Below are 17,190 nucleotides of genomic sequence, written 5' to 3' on the forward strand. Positions count from 1 at the left end.
ACAGGCCCTTCGGCCCACGATGTTGTGCCGAACCTTTAACCTACTCTGAGATCAAACTAACTACCTACCCTTCATTCTACTATCATCCATGTACCTATCCAAGAGTCGCTTAAATGCCCCTAATGTATCTGCTTCTACTACCACCGCTGGCAGCGCATTCCACGTACCCACCATTCTCTGTGTCAAGAACTGGTGATACCTGGTGATAGCCCTTTCCACCCTGGGAAAAAGTCTCTGACTAGCCACTCTATCTATGCCTCTCATCATCTTGTACCCCTCTATCAAGTCACCTCTCATCCTTCTTCGCTCCAATGAGAAAAGCCCTAGTTCCTTCAATCTTTCTTCGTAGGACATGCCCTCCAGTCCAGGCAGCATCCTGGTAAATCTCCTCTGCACCCTCTCTAAAGCTTCCACATCCTTCCTATAATGAGGCGACCAGAACTGAACACAATATTCCAAGTGTGGTCGAACCAGGGCTTTATAGAGCTGCAGCATAACCTCACGGCTCTTAAACTCAATCCCCCTGTTAATGAAAGCCAACACACCATACGCCTTCTTAACAACCCTGTCAACTTGGGTGGCAACTTTGAGCGATCTATGGACATGGACCCCAAGATCCCTCTGTTCCTCCACACTACCAAGAATCCTGTCTTTAAGCCTGTATTCCGCATTCAAATTCGACCTTCCAAAATGAATCACTTCACACTTTTCCAGGTTGAACTCCATCTGCCACTTCTCAGCCCAGCTCTGCATCCTGTCAATGTCCCGTTGCAATCTACAACAGCCTTCCACACTATCCACAACTCCAGCAACCTTGGTGTCATTGGCAAACTTGCTAACCCAGCCTTCCACTTCCTCATCCAAGTCATTTATAAAAATCACAAAGAGCAGAGGTCCCAGAACAGATCCTTGTGGAACACCACTGGTCACCGAGCTCCATGCTGAATACTTTCCATCTACTACCACCCTCTGACTTCTATGGGCCATCCAATTTTGTATCCAGACAGCCAACTTTCCCTGAATCCCATGCCTCCTCACTTTCTGAATGAGCCTACCATGGGGAACCTTATCAAACGCCTTGCTAAAATCCATATACACCACATCCACTGCTCTTCCTTCATCAATGTGTTTTGTCACATCTTCAAAGAATTCAATAAGGCTTGTGAGGCATGACCTGCCCCTCACAAAGCCATGCTGACTGTCTCTAATCAAACCATGCTTTTCCAAATAATCATAAATCCTGTCTCTCAGAATCCTCTCCAATAATTTGCCCCACTACCGACATAAGACTGACTGGTCTATAATTCCCAGGGTTATCCCTATTCCCTTTCTTGAACAAAACTGAGATAGGTCTTGCATGCCAATTGTGTGAAACTGGGCTGTTTACCTCCAAACAGCTGAAGAATAGTATAATTTTTTAATAAAATTTAAATTTCATGGGCTGGGGAAGTGAGCCATTCATCCCATGATCACATCAATTCTCTTAAAATGTAATTCACCCACTCTGCATCCCACTGGAGATGAGAAAAATACTGGCATTCATTACATCCAGAACTGCTAGGGCACAAATGATGAGAAAAAAAATCAGACCATGTTGTTGAATATGCCCATCCCAGTCACTGCGAATGAAAACTGCTGGAACTGATGGGAGGGAGCAAGAAACCAGTAGAGTGGCTCACAAAAGATTTCCTGCTTCTGCCTAGTGGGAAGGCCTGACCTAAATCTCTAGCATGCATTTACTTGCCTAATATTATTATGCATATACTAACCAATATGTGTAGTTATATAAAAAGAAATGCTAGTTTATTAGAATTAGAATTAGAAGATTACAGCGCAGTACAGGCCCTTCGGCCCTCGATGTTGCGCCGACCTGTGAAACCATCTGACCTGCACTATTCCATTTTCATCCATATGTCTTGGGGAGCAGGTACAAAGGTAGTATATTTTGAGTCGGCAAAATCTGTTCAAACTTTATTAGCCAACAGGGAAGGGAAATATATGTCCTTAGGTGCTGTTGGGTCTTTAAACCTGGCTAATTTAGTGGTCTTGTAAATCCAAGAAAGCAGACAAGAGTGCTGTATTAACTTATAGATGTAACCATAATTCTTATCCCTACAGTTGTACATGCAAAGGTTCTACTAGATGCAAGACAAAATTGTTTTCCAGACATCAGTAAGGTCTTCGTACTTGAGAAATAAAATAACTGATATGATTACCACCTGCATCCACATTTCCATATTTTTCAATGATGGGGAGGAATAATAGCAATTAAACACTAATGCATCCAATGGCATTATCGCTGCATTATTTATTGTGAAAAAATAAATAAAAATGTTGCCTCTTTACATGCATGAGTGGAAACTATAGCAAGAGCAAGGCTCCACATATTTTTTTTTTGCATTTGAAGATCAAAGCTGGCATAAAAATATAGTTTTCTCAACCAGCCTGCACTTCATTGCTGAGCCCAATTCCCCTCCCTTTACTGTTTAACAGCAGTATTATTTTGTGCATAAAAACACACATATAGGTCAGATATAGGATTTATGTACGCCAATACAATTGTTGGTGGCAAGCATTTGACCTTTAAATTTAGCATGCATTGGTTAAACAACATTGTATAATGAAATTGGTTGAATCACATTAGAGTAGCACAGACCTTGCATTTGGTAACTGTAAGGGGCTTGGCCCGGTTGAGGTGCACTAAAACTTGAACCATAACTTAGAAATCCCGTTTGGCCAGGTGACTGCGTTTGAGTCAATCCACCTTCTGTCTTGATGCCTGCCCATAATGCACCTATATTGGTTAGTGACATCAGATCTGCAGGTTCTTATTCAGGTATATTAGAAACAGAAGAGTTATCATTTGATGAAAACATCTTTAATTACAAACAAATTATAAGACTTATTTGTTGTTAGTTCTTGTAGCTTATTTTGTACAGTAACTGCACTAAATGTAATTACAAACAAGATGAAAAACTATTTTATTTAAACAAGCAAGATATCTGTTTACCATAGGATGGGATTCCATAATGCTGGCCTGGTTGTGGATAAGTTGCATAAATTGATGCTTGCTGCATTCCTGTGGCATATGATGACTGTCCATATGATGCCATGGTTTGTGAAGAAGGGGTAGGAAGAATGTGTGGATATGACCTGTCATTTATCACAAAGAACAGACATTAAACCGAGATTTGCAAAGGATCAAAATCTGTATAAGTGCATCGATCAACTGATAAATTATAGCTAACTCTGCCACTCAGACTTTGAGTAAATAAGGTAGCAAACAACTAAAATTCTTTTGAAGGGGGTTAAATTTGTAAACAATTTGCAGATAATAATTACAATTGGTTTCAAAACATGTTAGACATACTTTCCCTCATAAATAAATAAAGCTTAAAATATGTTTAAAAAAAGAAGTTAATTAAATGTTTAAACTGTGTTTGATGCTGTTTTTTTTTTAAAGAATAATTGAAATCTTACTTGGAAGGATAAATCTGTGGAGAGAAGTGATGAGTTTGTCTTGGGTTAAAGCCACTACTAATTGCTGTACAGAATAAAAAAAAACAAATTGATTACAAGATAAATTTTATGCTAACAGAGTTCTGAAAGCTTTAGAAACTTGTGATTTTGGCAATGTTTACAAACATTATCTCACCAAATTTTTTCCATGTTGAAATATTAATAGTTTAGTAACAGTGATTTCTAATCTTGCTCAACATTTCATTCTATTCTGCTATTCCATCAATACATGCAATTCACAAAGATTGTTTTTTTTCAATTTTCTTTCTTCCTCTCCTGAGAGCACTGGAGGAGAGGAGAACCATACCCTAATGCTATTCTCACCTCATGCATTATCACAAGTTCCAGCACAAGCCATTGAATAGCTATAAGACATCGGGACTCCATGTAGAACTTCCATCTAAACATAGGCATAAAATATATAGTAAGGGATCAGCCGCCCGATTTTCCTTGCCCTGGAGTGGGATTTATAAGGGGCATCCAATTCTCTGCTGTCCGTTTTATGCTGCCGTTGCAAGTAATGTTGACTGTTTTTATCTCCTTAGCTCAAGCATGCTGAAGTCAACTGCAGTACCACCATTCTAGAAGCTAACTCAGCACAGATAAACTAACTAATATATTAATTTATACAACTGTCAGTTCTGTGGTCCCAGTGGGGATTGGCACCTACAGGGAGTGCTTTGTGGGAAATTGCAGGTGCACAGCTCATGTTTTCTGCCCATTAAATGTAATGAAGGTAATTTCCACCTTCACTAATTGAGTGATAAACTGATGGGCAGATCATCGGCCCGTTACAGAACTTACCTGATTTTCATTGAAATTAATGGAAATGAAAGTCAGGAGTGGGAGGGGGAGGGGATGTTATAATGGGATGGCAATCTACTCCGGCAGTTTACATCCCAATGGTGTTCGGCTGCTTGCAAATAACCCCCTCAGGAAAGACGGGTACTCAATTTCAATATGTTAATATGTCAATGACAGTGATATTAACAGGGGTTTTGGAGTTTAACTTTGGCTCCATGGGTTTCCCAGGTTTCCCGGAACTCGCCAGTTAAAGCAAGGCAAGAAGACTGTGGCAATCGAGGGGGCTGAAGCCATGACAGAAATATGCCAATAAGTATTGAGTACTCACAGCTCTGAGAGGTTAATTTAAACACTTTGGAGGTGTCATCCACATTTGGAAGTCTGATCTGCATTTTGGAGCTCTAATTTATCTTATCAGCATGGGGGACATTTATGCAGTGTTACTTTGGACCGCAGATGAGGACCAAGTTGACCTCTGACAGCACCTGCAGCAGGGGCAGCACCAGGAGCTGCATCATTGACAGCCTACTGCTCACAGGCCTGCAACTCCACGGCAGAGAGGTGATCAGCGTAGAGATACAACTCACAGGAGGCCATACCCGGCACACAAAATCTACAGGTAGAGGATAAGCTGCCTTGACATGTCAAGGATTACCCACTTAAAAAGTGGCTGTTGACACCTCTCAGAAACCCAAGGAATGAGACACAGGAGCAGTACAATGAATGCCATATGACTACCAGATGTGTCACTGAACAAGCCATCAGCATATTGAAAATGCCTTCAGGCACCTGGACAGATTTGGAGGTGCCCTTCACTACCCACCAATAAGGTCTCCAGAATGGTCATGGTGCGCTGTGCTCTACACAGCATTGTGCAGCTGCAGGATTTGGACCTGCCGAAGGAGCTAGGCGCAAAGAATAGAGTCTCCTTGAATGATTCTGAAGAGGAAGAGGAAGACGAGGAGGAAGTGGAGGAGGAGGCGGAAGGTGATGCAACAATGCACCACCAGTGGCACATCTTGCTGCCTGGGATTTCCTCATTATTGAGAGATTCACTGAGATTCCAAAAGTTCCCCCATCTAACAACCACATGCAAAAGGAACTTTTTCTGCTGCACTGACTTATGGGCTTTCTACATGCTACTGGATCCCTGTGCTCCCAGCGTGTTGTGAACTTAAAATCCAGCCAACAATTTTCCACGTGACCCTGTGAGTGCCATACAGAAGAACAGAACTAGCCTCATAGCTAAAAGTGAAAATCCTACTCCACTAATACATGTACCATTGAATTCAGTACTGGACCTGTGTAAAATGCAACTGAAGTTGCAAATATAGATTCACAAAATAGTACAACACATCGAGTCTGTGCCAGCTCTTTCAAAGAGCAATCCAGTTAGTTCCACCAGCCACCCCAAAACTCTTTCCCTCTATTTTTGCAGTTTTTTCTCCTTCAAATACTTATCCAATTTCCCTTTTGAAAGCTACTATTAGATCTGTATGCACCACCTTATCAGGCAGTTCATTTCAAATCCTAACCACTCATTGGGTAAAAATGCTTTTCCTCATGTCATCTCTGGTTCTTTTGTCAATCAACTTAAATCTGTGCCCTCTGGACCTTTCAGCCATTGAAAGTTTCTCTTTATATACACTATTTAAACCCTTGATGATTTTAAATACCTGTATCAAATCTCCTGTTTCTCCTCCTTCTCTGCGGTAAGGAAAACAACCTCAGGCTCTCCAGTCTATCTATGTAACTGTAATCCCACAGCTCTGTAAACATCCTAATGAATATGGTGCACAAAGTTCCAGTAGAGTTGTCGATTTCATACCGTTCCCAACTCAGATCTTACAAATATTACAAATAAAGCAGATAGTGGAAATGCCTGTGATATAGGCTATTTGAACTAACAGAAAGGCTTTGACATGATGCCATATGAGAGATTGTTAACAAAACTAGAGGCCATAGAAATCCAGATCAGAATGGAACTGGATAAGGAGTTGAATAAATATTTTAAAAACAGACAGTACTTATGACAGATTTCATATGAGACTGTTGAGTACCACGGGGGTTAGTGCACGTTGGGCAAAATCTTAACACGATAGACTCGCAAGTAGCTGGATGGGGAAGGGGACTGGTAGCAAGTTAAGTAGACATTTGCAATTAAAGCCAGCTTTGCCGTGGCTCCTTCACTCAGCCATGGCATTAACATCCTACTTACAGGTTTCCTAGTCAATCACAGAAGGCACCGCATTTGTCAAAAGAAGGATTTCTAGTAAAAGGGACCCCAGCAGGGGTCAGAATGGCTGAACTGTACATTGATTCCTGAGGCTGGGAAGGACACTTTGTTCCAGGAGGCTGCAGATATCAGCAGCGATCTGCCGTGAAAGCCTGAGCCTCCTGAGGCACTAGTCCTCACACATGTTGAGAGAGCTGAACCTCTGCCTGTAGACCCTGTGTTGCGGGTCCGCCTTCTTCCAGCTGGTCCTCTGTGTCCATCCCCTCTGTCCTGAGGAGTGGCATGTGGCTGACAAGAAGGTAGCTGCTGCTGCTGCTGGTGTTGCTCCTGCTGCACCTGGTATAGAATCATAGAAAGTTTATGGCACAAAAAGAGACCACTTGGCCCATTGTGTCTGTGCCGGCCGAAAAACGTTCCACCCATTCGAATCCCACCTTCCAGCATTTGGTCCATAGCCCTGCAGATTACGGCACTTGAGGCGCATATCCAGACTTCTTTCGAATGAGTTGAGGGTTTCTGCCTCAACTACCCTTTCAGGCAGTGAGTTCCAGACCCCCACCACCCTCTGGGTGAAAAAACTTTCCCTCATCTCCCCTCTAATTTTTCTACCAATCACTTTAAATCTATGCCCCTCGTCACTGACCTCTCTGCTAAGGTGAATAGACCCTTCACCTCCACTCTATCCAGGCCCTTCAAAATTTTGTACATTTCAATCAAATCTCCTCTCAGCCTTCTCTGTTCCAAGGAGAACAACCCCAGCCTATCCAATCTTTCTTCATAGCTGTATTTTTCTAGTCCTGGCAACATCCTTGTAAATCTCCTCTGTACCCTCTCTAGTGCAATTACATCCTTTCTGTAATGAGGTGACCAGAACTGCACACAGTACTCAAGTTGTGGCCAAACCAATGATTTATACAGTTCCAGCATAACCTTATCAACCTGTCCTGCTACCTTCAGGGATCTGTGGACATTCACTACAAGGTTCCTCACTTCCTCTGCACCTCTCAGTATTTTCCCATTAATCATATATTCCTTTGCCTTGTTTGACCTCCCCAAATGCATCACCTCACACTTCTTCGGGTTGAATTCCATTTGCCACTTTTCTGCCCATCTGATCAGACCATCAATATCTTCCTGCAGCCTACAGCTATCCTCCTCGCTATCTACTACACAGCCAATTTTTGTGTCGTCTGCAAACTTCTTGATCATGCCTCCTATATTTACATCCAAATCATTAATATATACCACAAAAAGCAGGGGACCCAGTACTGAGCTCTGCAGAACGCCACTGAAAACAGCCCTTCAGTCGCTAAAACACCGGCAACAATTACACTTTATTTCCTGCCACTGAGCCAATTTTGTATCCACCTTGCTACATTTCCCTGGATCCCATGGGAATTTATTTTTTTAACCAGTCTGCCATGTGGGACCTTGTCTCATGCCTTGCTAAAATCCATGTAGACCACATCAACTGCACTACCCTCATCTATCTTCCTTGTTACTTCTTCAGAAAATTCGATCAAGTTCGGTCAGACAAGATCTTCCCTTAACAAATCCATGCTGACTATCCTTGATTAATTTGTGCCTTTCTAAATGATCGTTTATCCTGTCTCTCAGAATAGATTCCAATAATTTGCCCACTACTGAGGTTAGACTGACTGGCCTGTAATTATTTGGTCTATGTCTCGCTCACTTTTTAAACAGAGGTATAACATTAGCAGTTCTCCAATCCTCCAGCACTGCACCTGTATCCAGTGAGGACTGGAAAATGATGGTCAGAACTTCCGCTATTTCCTCACTTGCTTCTTTTAACAGCCTGGGGTACATTTCATCTGGCTGTGGTGATTTATCAACTTTCAAGGATGCTAATCCCATTGATATGTCCTCTCTCCCTTTGTTGATCACATCCAATATTTCACACCCCTCTTCCTTATCTACAATACCTGCATCATCCTCCTCTTTTGTGAAGACAGATGCAAAGTATTCATCAAGACCAATACCAACACCTTCCACCCCAACAAATAGGTTACCTTTTTGGTCTTTTATCGGCCCTACTCTTTCCTTAGTTATCCTCTTACTCTTAATGTATTGATAAAACATCTTTGGGTTCACCTTGATTTTGCTTGCCAATATTCTTTCATGCCCTCTATTTGCTTTCCTCATTTCCTTTTTGATTTCACCCCTCCACTTTCTATACGCCTCTCGGCTTTCTGTAGTATTGAGTTCTCTGTGTTGGGTATAAGCTTTCCTTTTCTGCCTTATCTTACCCTGTAAGCTCCTTGACATCCATGGGCTCCAGATTTGGTCATCCCACCCTTTTTCTTTGCAGAAACATGTTCACACTGAACCCCTTCATACTTGGTACTGTCGATATTGCTGATGCTGCTCCTCTTGTACCTCATGAGAGGTCCAAGGTAGAGCTGCACAAGCTGCTTCCAAGCTGTGGTGAAGGTTGACAACAAGGAAGTGCAAATCAAGTTGAGTGAAGTCCAAGACAGGTGAAATTACTTCCAAGACGTTGGAAATCACCCGTCAAGCAGTGAAAGCACACTCTCTGAAGAAGTGCTGTGAGCACCAGCCTCTCACCCAGGCAAGACTGCAGCTATTCAATTTCACTCTTTAAAGGATTTCTGAACCCTCCTCCCAGTTCCGAACCCACCACACTGCATACTCAACCCCAGCAGTTAACATTTTGCCCGTTGTTTCTTATCTAACTAAATCCTCTAGGTGCAGCATGTATTGTACAGTTGTCAAGTTTTTTTTTATTTGTTCATGGGATGTTGGCATCACTGGCCAGGCCAGCATTTATTGCCCATCCCTAACTGCCCTTGAGGAGGTGGTGGTGAGCTGCCTTCTTGAACCGCTGCTGTCCATGTGAGGTAGGTACACCCCCAGTGCTGTTAGGCTGGGAGTTCCAGGATTTTGACCCAGTGACAGTGAAGGAACAGCGATATAGTTCCAAGTCAGGAAGGTGTGTTGCTTGGAGGGGAACTTGCATTTGGTGGTGTTCCCATGCATCTAGAACACCTTGATCCCTCTGCACCTCAGAATTCTGCAGTACTTCCCCATTTAAGAAATTCTCTGCTTTTTTATTCTTCCTGCCAAAGTGCACAAATTCACATTTTCCCACATTATACTCCATTTGCCAGATTTTAGCCCACTCACAACCTATCTATATCAGTCTACAGCCTACTTTCACAACATACTTTCCTACCTATCTTTGTGTTATCTGCAAATTTAGCTACCATGTCATCGCTTTCCTCATCTAAGTCATTGATATAAATTGTAAAAAGTTGAGGCCCCAGCACAGACCCCTGTGGGACTCCACTTGTCACATCCTGCCAATCAGAAAAGGACCCATTTATGCATACTCTGTTTTCTGCCAGCCAGCCAATCTTCTATCCATGTGAAAATATTACTCCCTACACCATGAGTACGTCAACAGGCTCCCCTTTATCCACAGCGCATGTCACTCCTTCAAAGAACTCCAACAAATTGATTAAATATGATTTCCCTTTCACAATACCATGCTGACTATTCCCGATTACCTTGAGCTTTTCTAGATGCCCAGCTATAACTTCCTTAATGATCGATTCTAACACCTTCCCCATGACAGACATCAAGCTAACTGGCCTATCGTTACCTGTTTTCTGCCTCCCCCCTCCCTGCCCCCACTTCTTGACTTCTTTACTATTTTCCAGTCTGATGGAACCTTTCCAAAATCTAACAAATTTTGAAAAATTAACACCAATGCATTTACTACCTCATTAGCCCCCTCTTTTAAGACCCTAGGATGAAGCCCATCAGGACCCGGGGACTTGTCAGCCCGCAGCTCCATCAATTTGGTCAGTACCGCTTCCCTGGTGATTGTAATTTCACCAAATTCCTCTCTTCCCTCCACCTCCTGATTTACAGTTATTACTGGAATTTTTTTTATCCCCTTTAGTGAAGACAGAAGAAAAATATTTGTTCATTTCACCTGCCATTTCCTTATTATGTGCTATTAACTCCCCATTCTCACTCTCCAGAGGACCAACACTCACTTTACTTACTCTTTTCCTTTTTAAATAAATGTAGAAACTCTTGCTATCCATTTTTACATTTCTAGCTTGCTTCCTCTCATACTGTAATTTCTTTCTCCTGATTAACCTTTTAGTCATTCTCTGCCATTCTTGATATTCTGACCAATCATCTGACCTGCCACTCATTTTTGCACAATTATATGGGATTAATGTAGGAGGGGATGTGGTAGGGAATATGGGATTACTGTAGGATTAGTATAAAAGGGTGGTTGATGGTCGGCACAGACTCGGTGGGCCGAAGGGCCTGTTTCAGTGCTGTATCTCTCTATGACTATGACTATATGCTTTTTCCTTAAGTTTGATGCTTTCCTTAACTTCCTCAGTTAACCACGGATGGTGGGTCCTCCCCTTAGAATTTTTCTTTATAGTAGGAATATACTTATTCTGATTATGTGTTCTTTTCCACTGCAAAGACAGAAAGCAGAGAGGTGTGAGCCTTTGTAATGGCTTGTGTGGAAAGGAGGGAAGGACAACATTTGTGGAGGGTGACTGTGAGGCATGGATGCAAGAGAGCAATAGGATGAGGGTTAGCTGCTCAGATGGGGATGTGAGGTGCCTGCAGAGAGAGGAATAAGTGGAGCTGCAAGATGTGTTGTCCTGAGGAGTGCCATGTAGTACAATGCTGTGAAAGTCAAGATTATGCGGCTTGGCACCTAAAAGTTTTATGCCACTCACCTGTCATGCCCTCAAGGTTCTGGATCCTTTTGGTGCACTTTTTCCAGGTTGCAGGGAACGCGCTTCTGCTGTTGACTTCTCCAGTCTCTTCCATCCTTGCCTGCTTGGTTGGAGAGGTTGTCCTCTTCCTCCCATCCTTGGGAGAGCTCATCTCACAGCAGGACCTCCAGGTAAAGTAAAAGACCTGGGGAGAGCCTGCCCAGGTCTCCTCACCATTCCTGTGGTTGCTGCAGCCTCAAAAATCCAAGTGCTGGTGAGCCCTCGTAACCCATGCTGGAGTCGCTTTAATTTGAAATCCTCCTTTGACAGAATGGACATCATTCTGCCTGCTCTCTATGATTGGCTGGGAACCTGGAGGCTAGATGCTAGTGCCATGGCTCAGTTAGAGTGTCAACAAAGCCTGTTAATTATTCAAATGGGTTCCCGAGGTGCAAATGTCCCTGCCGTTTGGCCAGGGACTAGGTTCACAAATTTTCACCCATCACTTTCAGTGTTGATACAATATGGACAATACATTTAAAAAGCTGGCTTTCTGGCAGTATTATACCATTCATGTCAATCATATCCTTAAGTGCCACTTCATTTTGCTCATCCCTTCAAGGCAGCAGCGCATTGGACTGCTACATGCTGATGCCTCTCTTGGTTCAGATATTAAACAACCCCAACAACACCCCACCACACCCCCCACCCCCACCAGCAACTGTGTTGGATATCTTTTCTGGGCATATTGCAAGGAAACCCCTCCCCCAACCCCATCCTAAACTCGTCCTCTTCCTCTCAGTGATTGAGGCAAATGAATCATCGTATCAGGACTTCAAAGCACTGCTCAATGAAAACCCCAGTTTTGGCATGGGCTTCGTTGTAACACTCTTCAGCCACATCAATTGACAGAATGACTACTGTCATTAGCCAAGATTGAAAAAACTCATCAGATTTCCCCAGAAGCCATTCATGCAGCATGCTATCTCCCTGGAATACATCTTGAATGTTGGAATATTGGAATTAGTTAGACTTGGAATGTTGCAGTTTGCAACTCCCAGGATGTGTGTCGTTAAAGTGGAGGATACTCAGGTCAACTTCCCATTTTTAAAAAAATTCATTTTTTAAATGACGTCAGGACGTCAGAAATGCTCCATCCATCAATATTGGCGACCACGCTCTGGAAGTGGTTCAAGAGTTCACCTACCTAGGCTCAACTATCACCAGTAACCTGTCTCTAGATGCAGAAATCAACAAGTGCATGGGAAAGGCTTCCACTGCTATGTCCAGACTGGCCAAGAGAGTGTGGGAAAATGGCGCACTGACACGGAACACAAAAGTCCGAGTGTATCAAGCCTGTGTCCTCAGTACCTTGCTCTATGGCAGCGAGGCCTGGACAACGTATGTCAGCCAAGAGCGACGTCTCAATTCATTCCATCTTCGCTGCCTCTGGAGAATACTTGGCATCAGGTGGCAAGATCGTATCTCCAACACAGAAGTCCTCGAGGCGGCCAACATCCCCAGCTTATACACACTACTGAGTCAATGGCACTTGAGATGGCTTGGCCATGTGAGCCGCATGGAAGATGGCAGGATCCCCAAAGACACATTGTACAGCGAGCTCGCCACTGGTATCAGACCCACCGGCTGTCCATGTCTCCGCTTTAAAGACGTCTGCAAACGTGACATGAAGTCCTGTGACATTGATCACAAGTCGTGGGAGTCAGTTGCCAGCGTTCGCCAGAGCTGGTGGGCAGCCATAAAGGCGGGGCTAAAGTGTGGCGAGTCGAAGAGACTTAGCAGTTGGCAGGAAAAAAGACAGAGGCGCAAGGGGAGAGCCAACTGTGTAACAGCCCCGACAAACACATTTTTCTGCAGCACCTGTGGAAGAGCCTGTCACTCTAGAATTAGCCTTTATAGCCACTCCAGGCGCTGCTCCACACACCACTGACCACCTCCAGGCGCTTACACATTGTCTCTCAAGATAAGGAGGCCAAAGAAGAAGAAGAACTCAGGTCAACTTCCCATTTTTTAAAAAATTCATTTTGTTGGATGTGGGCATCGCTGACTAGGCCAACATATATTGCCCATCCCTAATTGCCCCTGAACTGAGGGCATTTAAGAGTCAACCACATTGCTGTAGGTCTGAAGTCACATGTAGGCCAGACCAGGTAAGGACAGCAGATTTCCTTCCCTAAAGGACATTAGTGAACCAAATGGGTTTTTACAACAATCAACAATGGTTTCATGGTCACCATTAGACAAGCTTTTAATTCCAGATCTATTATTCTGCCGTGGCGAGATTCGAACCCCTGTCCCCAGAGCATTAGTCTGGGCTGTGGATTACTAGTTCAGTGACATGACCACTATGCCACCGCCTCCCCTTACTGAATATCTCATAATTTAGTGTGGCAAGGCTTGACCTGAAGGCGCCTGAATGGGAAGCTATTTGCAATCAATTATGCTCTGCACACCTGGGAAGCTGTCATTATCAAAAAAGACTAGCAGCCTACAGCCAAAGTGCAGATAATGACAGTCCTGTCTTAACAGGCTTCAATGATATTTAGTAAGCCTTGGTGCACAAAGGAACAGCTCACTCTTGTCAATGACCCTGGGGCAAATTGAAAGCAGCCTGAAGCATAAATATTTAGGGCTGCGGTCACTATAACCAAGTGTGCTCACAGTGAACTGCCGTTATAATTGAGGTGACATGAGATGGCACAATTCAGTAACTATTTCCTCGAGGAACTGTAGGTATTGCATGCACAGCTCTGCAGCCATAACCAAGTAGTTTCTCCTGACGCAGAAGATGCATTCCTATGGGTTAGGATTCTATGCAATTTCCACCCCTAACAGTGTTGTGCCCTCTGCGTCTATGCACTAAATATAAACACTGGAAGTGATGCTAACAGCATAAACTGTGCAACAGTTACTTTTACTCCCAGTGTTACCATTACCAGGAGGATGAACCCTGGTTCATTAAAGCATGCAGGAGGGTAGGTCAGGAGCAGCACCAGGTATACCTAAAAATGAGGCGTCAAACTTGTGAAGCTACAACACAGGACTACTTGCATGTAAAACAGTGGAAGCAGCATGCGATAGACAGGGCTAAGTGATCCCATAACCAACGAATCAGATCTAAGCTCTGCAGTCCTGCCACATCCAGCCTTGAAAGCGGAGCAAACAATTAATAGGAGGAGGAGGATCCACAAACATCCCCAACCTCCATGATGGAGGAACTCAGCATATCAGTGCAAAAGACAAGGCTGAAGCATTTGCAACCATCTTCAGGCAGAAGCGCCAAGGAGATGATCTATCTCAGCCTCCTCCTGAGGTCCCCAGCATCACAGATGCCAGTCTTCAGCCAATCCGATTCACTCACCGTGATATCAAGAAACAGCTGAAGGCACTGGATACTGCAAAGATTATGGGCCCTGACAACATTCTGGCAATAGTCCTGAAGACGAGCTCCAGAACTAGCTGAGCCCCTAGCTAAGCTGTTCCAGTACAGCTACAACACTGGTATCTACCCAACAATGTGGAAAATTGCCCAAGTATGTCCAAAGCAGGACAAATCCAAACCAGACAATTGCTGCCCTATCAGTTTACTCTCGATCATCAGCAAAGTGATAAACGGGGTCGTCGACAGTGCTATCAAGCGGCACATGCTCAGCCATAGCCGTCTCATTGACACTCAGTTTGGGTTCCAGGGCCACACAGCTCCTGAACTCATTACTGCCTTGATCCAAGCATGGACAAAAGAGCTGAACTCCAGAGGTGAGGTGAGAGTGACTGCTCTTGATATCAAGGCAGCATTTGACAGAGCATGGCATCAAGGAGCCCAAGCAGAACTGAAGTTAATGGGAACTGATGGAAAACTCTCCACTGGTTGGAGTCATTCCTAGCACAAAGGAAGATGGTTGTGGTTGTTGGAGGGCAGGGCATCACTGCAGGAGTTCCTTAGGGTAGTATCCTAGGCCCAACTATCTTCAGCTGCTTCATCAATAACCTTCCCTCCATCATAAGGTCAGAAGTGGGGTTGTACACTGATGATTGCACAATGTTCAGCACCAATCGCAACTCCTCAGTAACTGAAGCAGCCCATGTCCAGATGCAGCAAGACCTGGACAACATCCAGGCTTGGGCTGATAATTGGCAAGTAACATTCGTGCCACACAAGTGTCAGGCAATGACCATCTCAAAGAAGAGAGAATCTAACCATCTCCCCTTGACATTCAATGGCACTACCATCACTAAATCCCCCACAATCAACCTCCTGGGGGTTACCATTGACCAAAAACTGAACTGGACCAACCACATAAATACACAGAAATAAAGGTCAGCGGCTGGGTATAATGGCGAGTCGCTCACCTCCTGTCATCCCAATGCCTGTCCATCATCTACAAGGCACAAGTCAGGGGTGTCATGGAATACTCTTCACTTGCCTGGATGGGTGCAGCTCCAACAACACTCAGGAAGCTCGACACCATCCAGGACAAAGCAGCCTGCTTGATGGGCACCCCACCCAGCACATTCAACATTCACTGCCTTCACCACCGACGCACAGTGGCAGCAGTGTGTACCATCTACAAGATGCACAGCAGCAACTCACCAAGGTTCCTTTGACAGCACAAACCCGTGACCTCTACCACCTAGAAGAACAAGGGCAGCAGATGCATGGGAACACCACCACCTGCAAGTTCCCGTCCAAGCCACACACCGTCCTGACTTGCAACTATAACGCCATTCCTTCACTGTCGCTGGGTCAAAATCCTGGAACTCCTTTCCTAACAGCACTGTGGGTGTACCTACACCCCAAGGACTACAGTGGTTCAGGAAGGCAGCTCACCACCACCTTCTCAAGGGCAATTAGGGATCGGCAAATAAATGCTGGTCTAGCCAGCGACGCCCACATCCCATGAACGAATAAAAAAAAAGTTCAGTCAAGATAAACAATGACTGGAATATAAATATGGAATTCAGAAGAGTGCAGCACCAATGGAGCCAGTAGCCTAACAAATGGGCCTTAATTTTCTTTTATTCATTCATGGGATGTGGGCATCGTTGGCAAGGACAGTATTATTGTCTATTCCTTATTGCCCTTGAGAAGATGGCAAATACAAATGGGTGGCTTGCTATGCCATTTCAGAGGGCAACTGAGAGTCAACCACATTGCTATGGGTCTGGAGTCACAGACAGATCAGTCCAGGTAAGGACAATAGTTTTCCTTCCCTAAAGGACAGTGGTGAACCTGATGGATTTTTACAACAGTCTGGCCGTTTCACAGTCACCACTGCTGATACTCTCTTTTTATTGCAAATTTATTTGATTTGTTTAATTTATTTAATTGAATTTAAATTCCCCAGCTCCAATGGTGAGATTTGAACTCATGTCTCCAGCATTAATTGGCATTAACAAGTTTGAATCTGGCAAAAAAATGCCAAATAAAAGCACTTGCCATTCTCAACCAAGCCAAACCTCTCCCCAGACTCCCCTCGCCCTATTCCTGCACCCCTGTTTTATCCTATCTTCTCACATGCCCTCTCCAATTTCATCTTGTCCATCAGAGCCACCTTTTGCTCTCATGACCCCATTCTTATTCAAACATCCATTCAAGTACCCAGCTTCCTTTTCATGGACTCCATGCAAGCTGATATTGTAAACATTGTGACATTGGTTTGGTGGTAGGACACAGAGTTTGTTCTCTGATTGGCAGGATGGGACAAGTGGCGTTCCCCATGGATTTGTATGAGGGCCTCAACTTTTTACCATGTATATCAATGACTTGGATGAAGGAATAGGGAGTAGTATATCTGAGTTTGGAGATGACTAAGTTAAAAAACACTGTAAGTAGTGTGGATGGGAGCAATAAGTTATAAAGGGATATAGACAGTC

General features: G+C 44.0%; 1 protein-coding gene across 18 annotated transcripts in view; it reads right to left on the reverse strand.

Annotated features, from left to right (window-relative positions):
• The window catches only part of eya1 (EYA transcriptional coactivator and phosphatase 1), a 274,463-nt gene that overhangs the window by 201,381 nt on the left and 55,892 nt on the right, over positions 1–17,190 (reverse strand). For 10 of the 18 annotated variants that reach the window (XM_068031998.1, XM_068032001.1, XM_068031999.1 and 7 more), the window contains 3 exons: positions 3,481–3,544; positions 3,011–3,153; positions 2,657–2,827 (listed from right to left, as the gene is read on the reverse strand). In XM_068031998.1, coding sequence (XP_067888099.1) covers positions 2,657–2,827; positions 3,011–3,153; positions 3,481–3,544 — 378 coding nt within the window. The remainder of the gene's footprint in view (positions 1–2,656; positions 2,828–3,010; positions 3,154–3,480; positions 3,545–17,190) is intronic. The other 8 variants (XM_068032014.1, XM_068032005.1, XM_068032012.1 and 5 more) reach the window with 3 other exon arrangements.

This window comes from Heterodontus francisci, chromosome 5 (assembly GCF_036365525.1).
Source record: "Heterodontus francisci isolate sHetFra1 chromosome 5, sHetFra1.hap1, whole genome shotgun sequence".
Lineage (NCBI taxonomy): Eukaryota > Metazoa > Chordata > Chondrichthyes > Heterodontiformes > Heterodontidae > Heterodontus > Heterodontus francisci.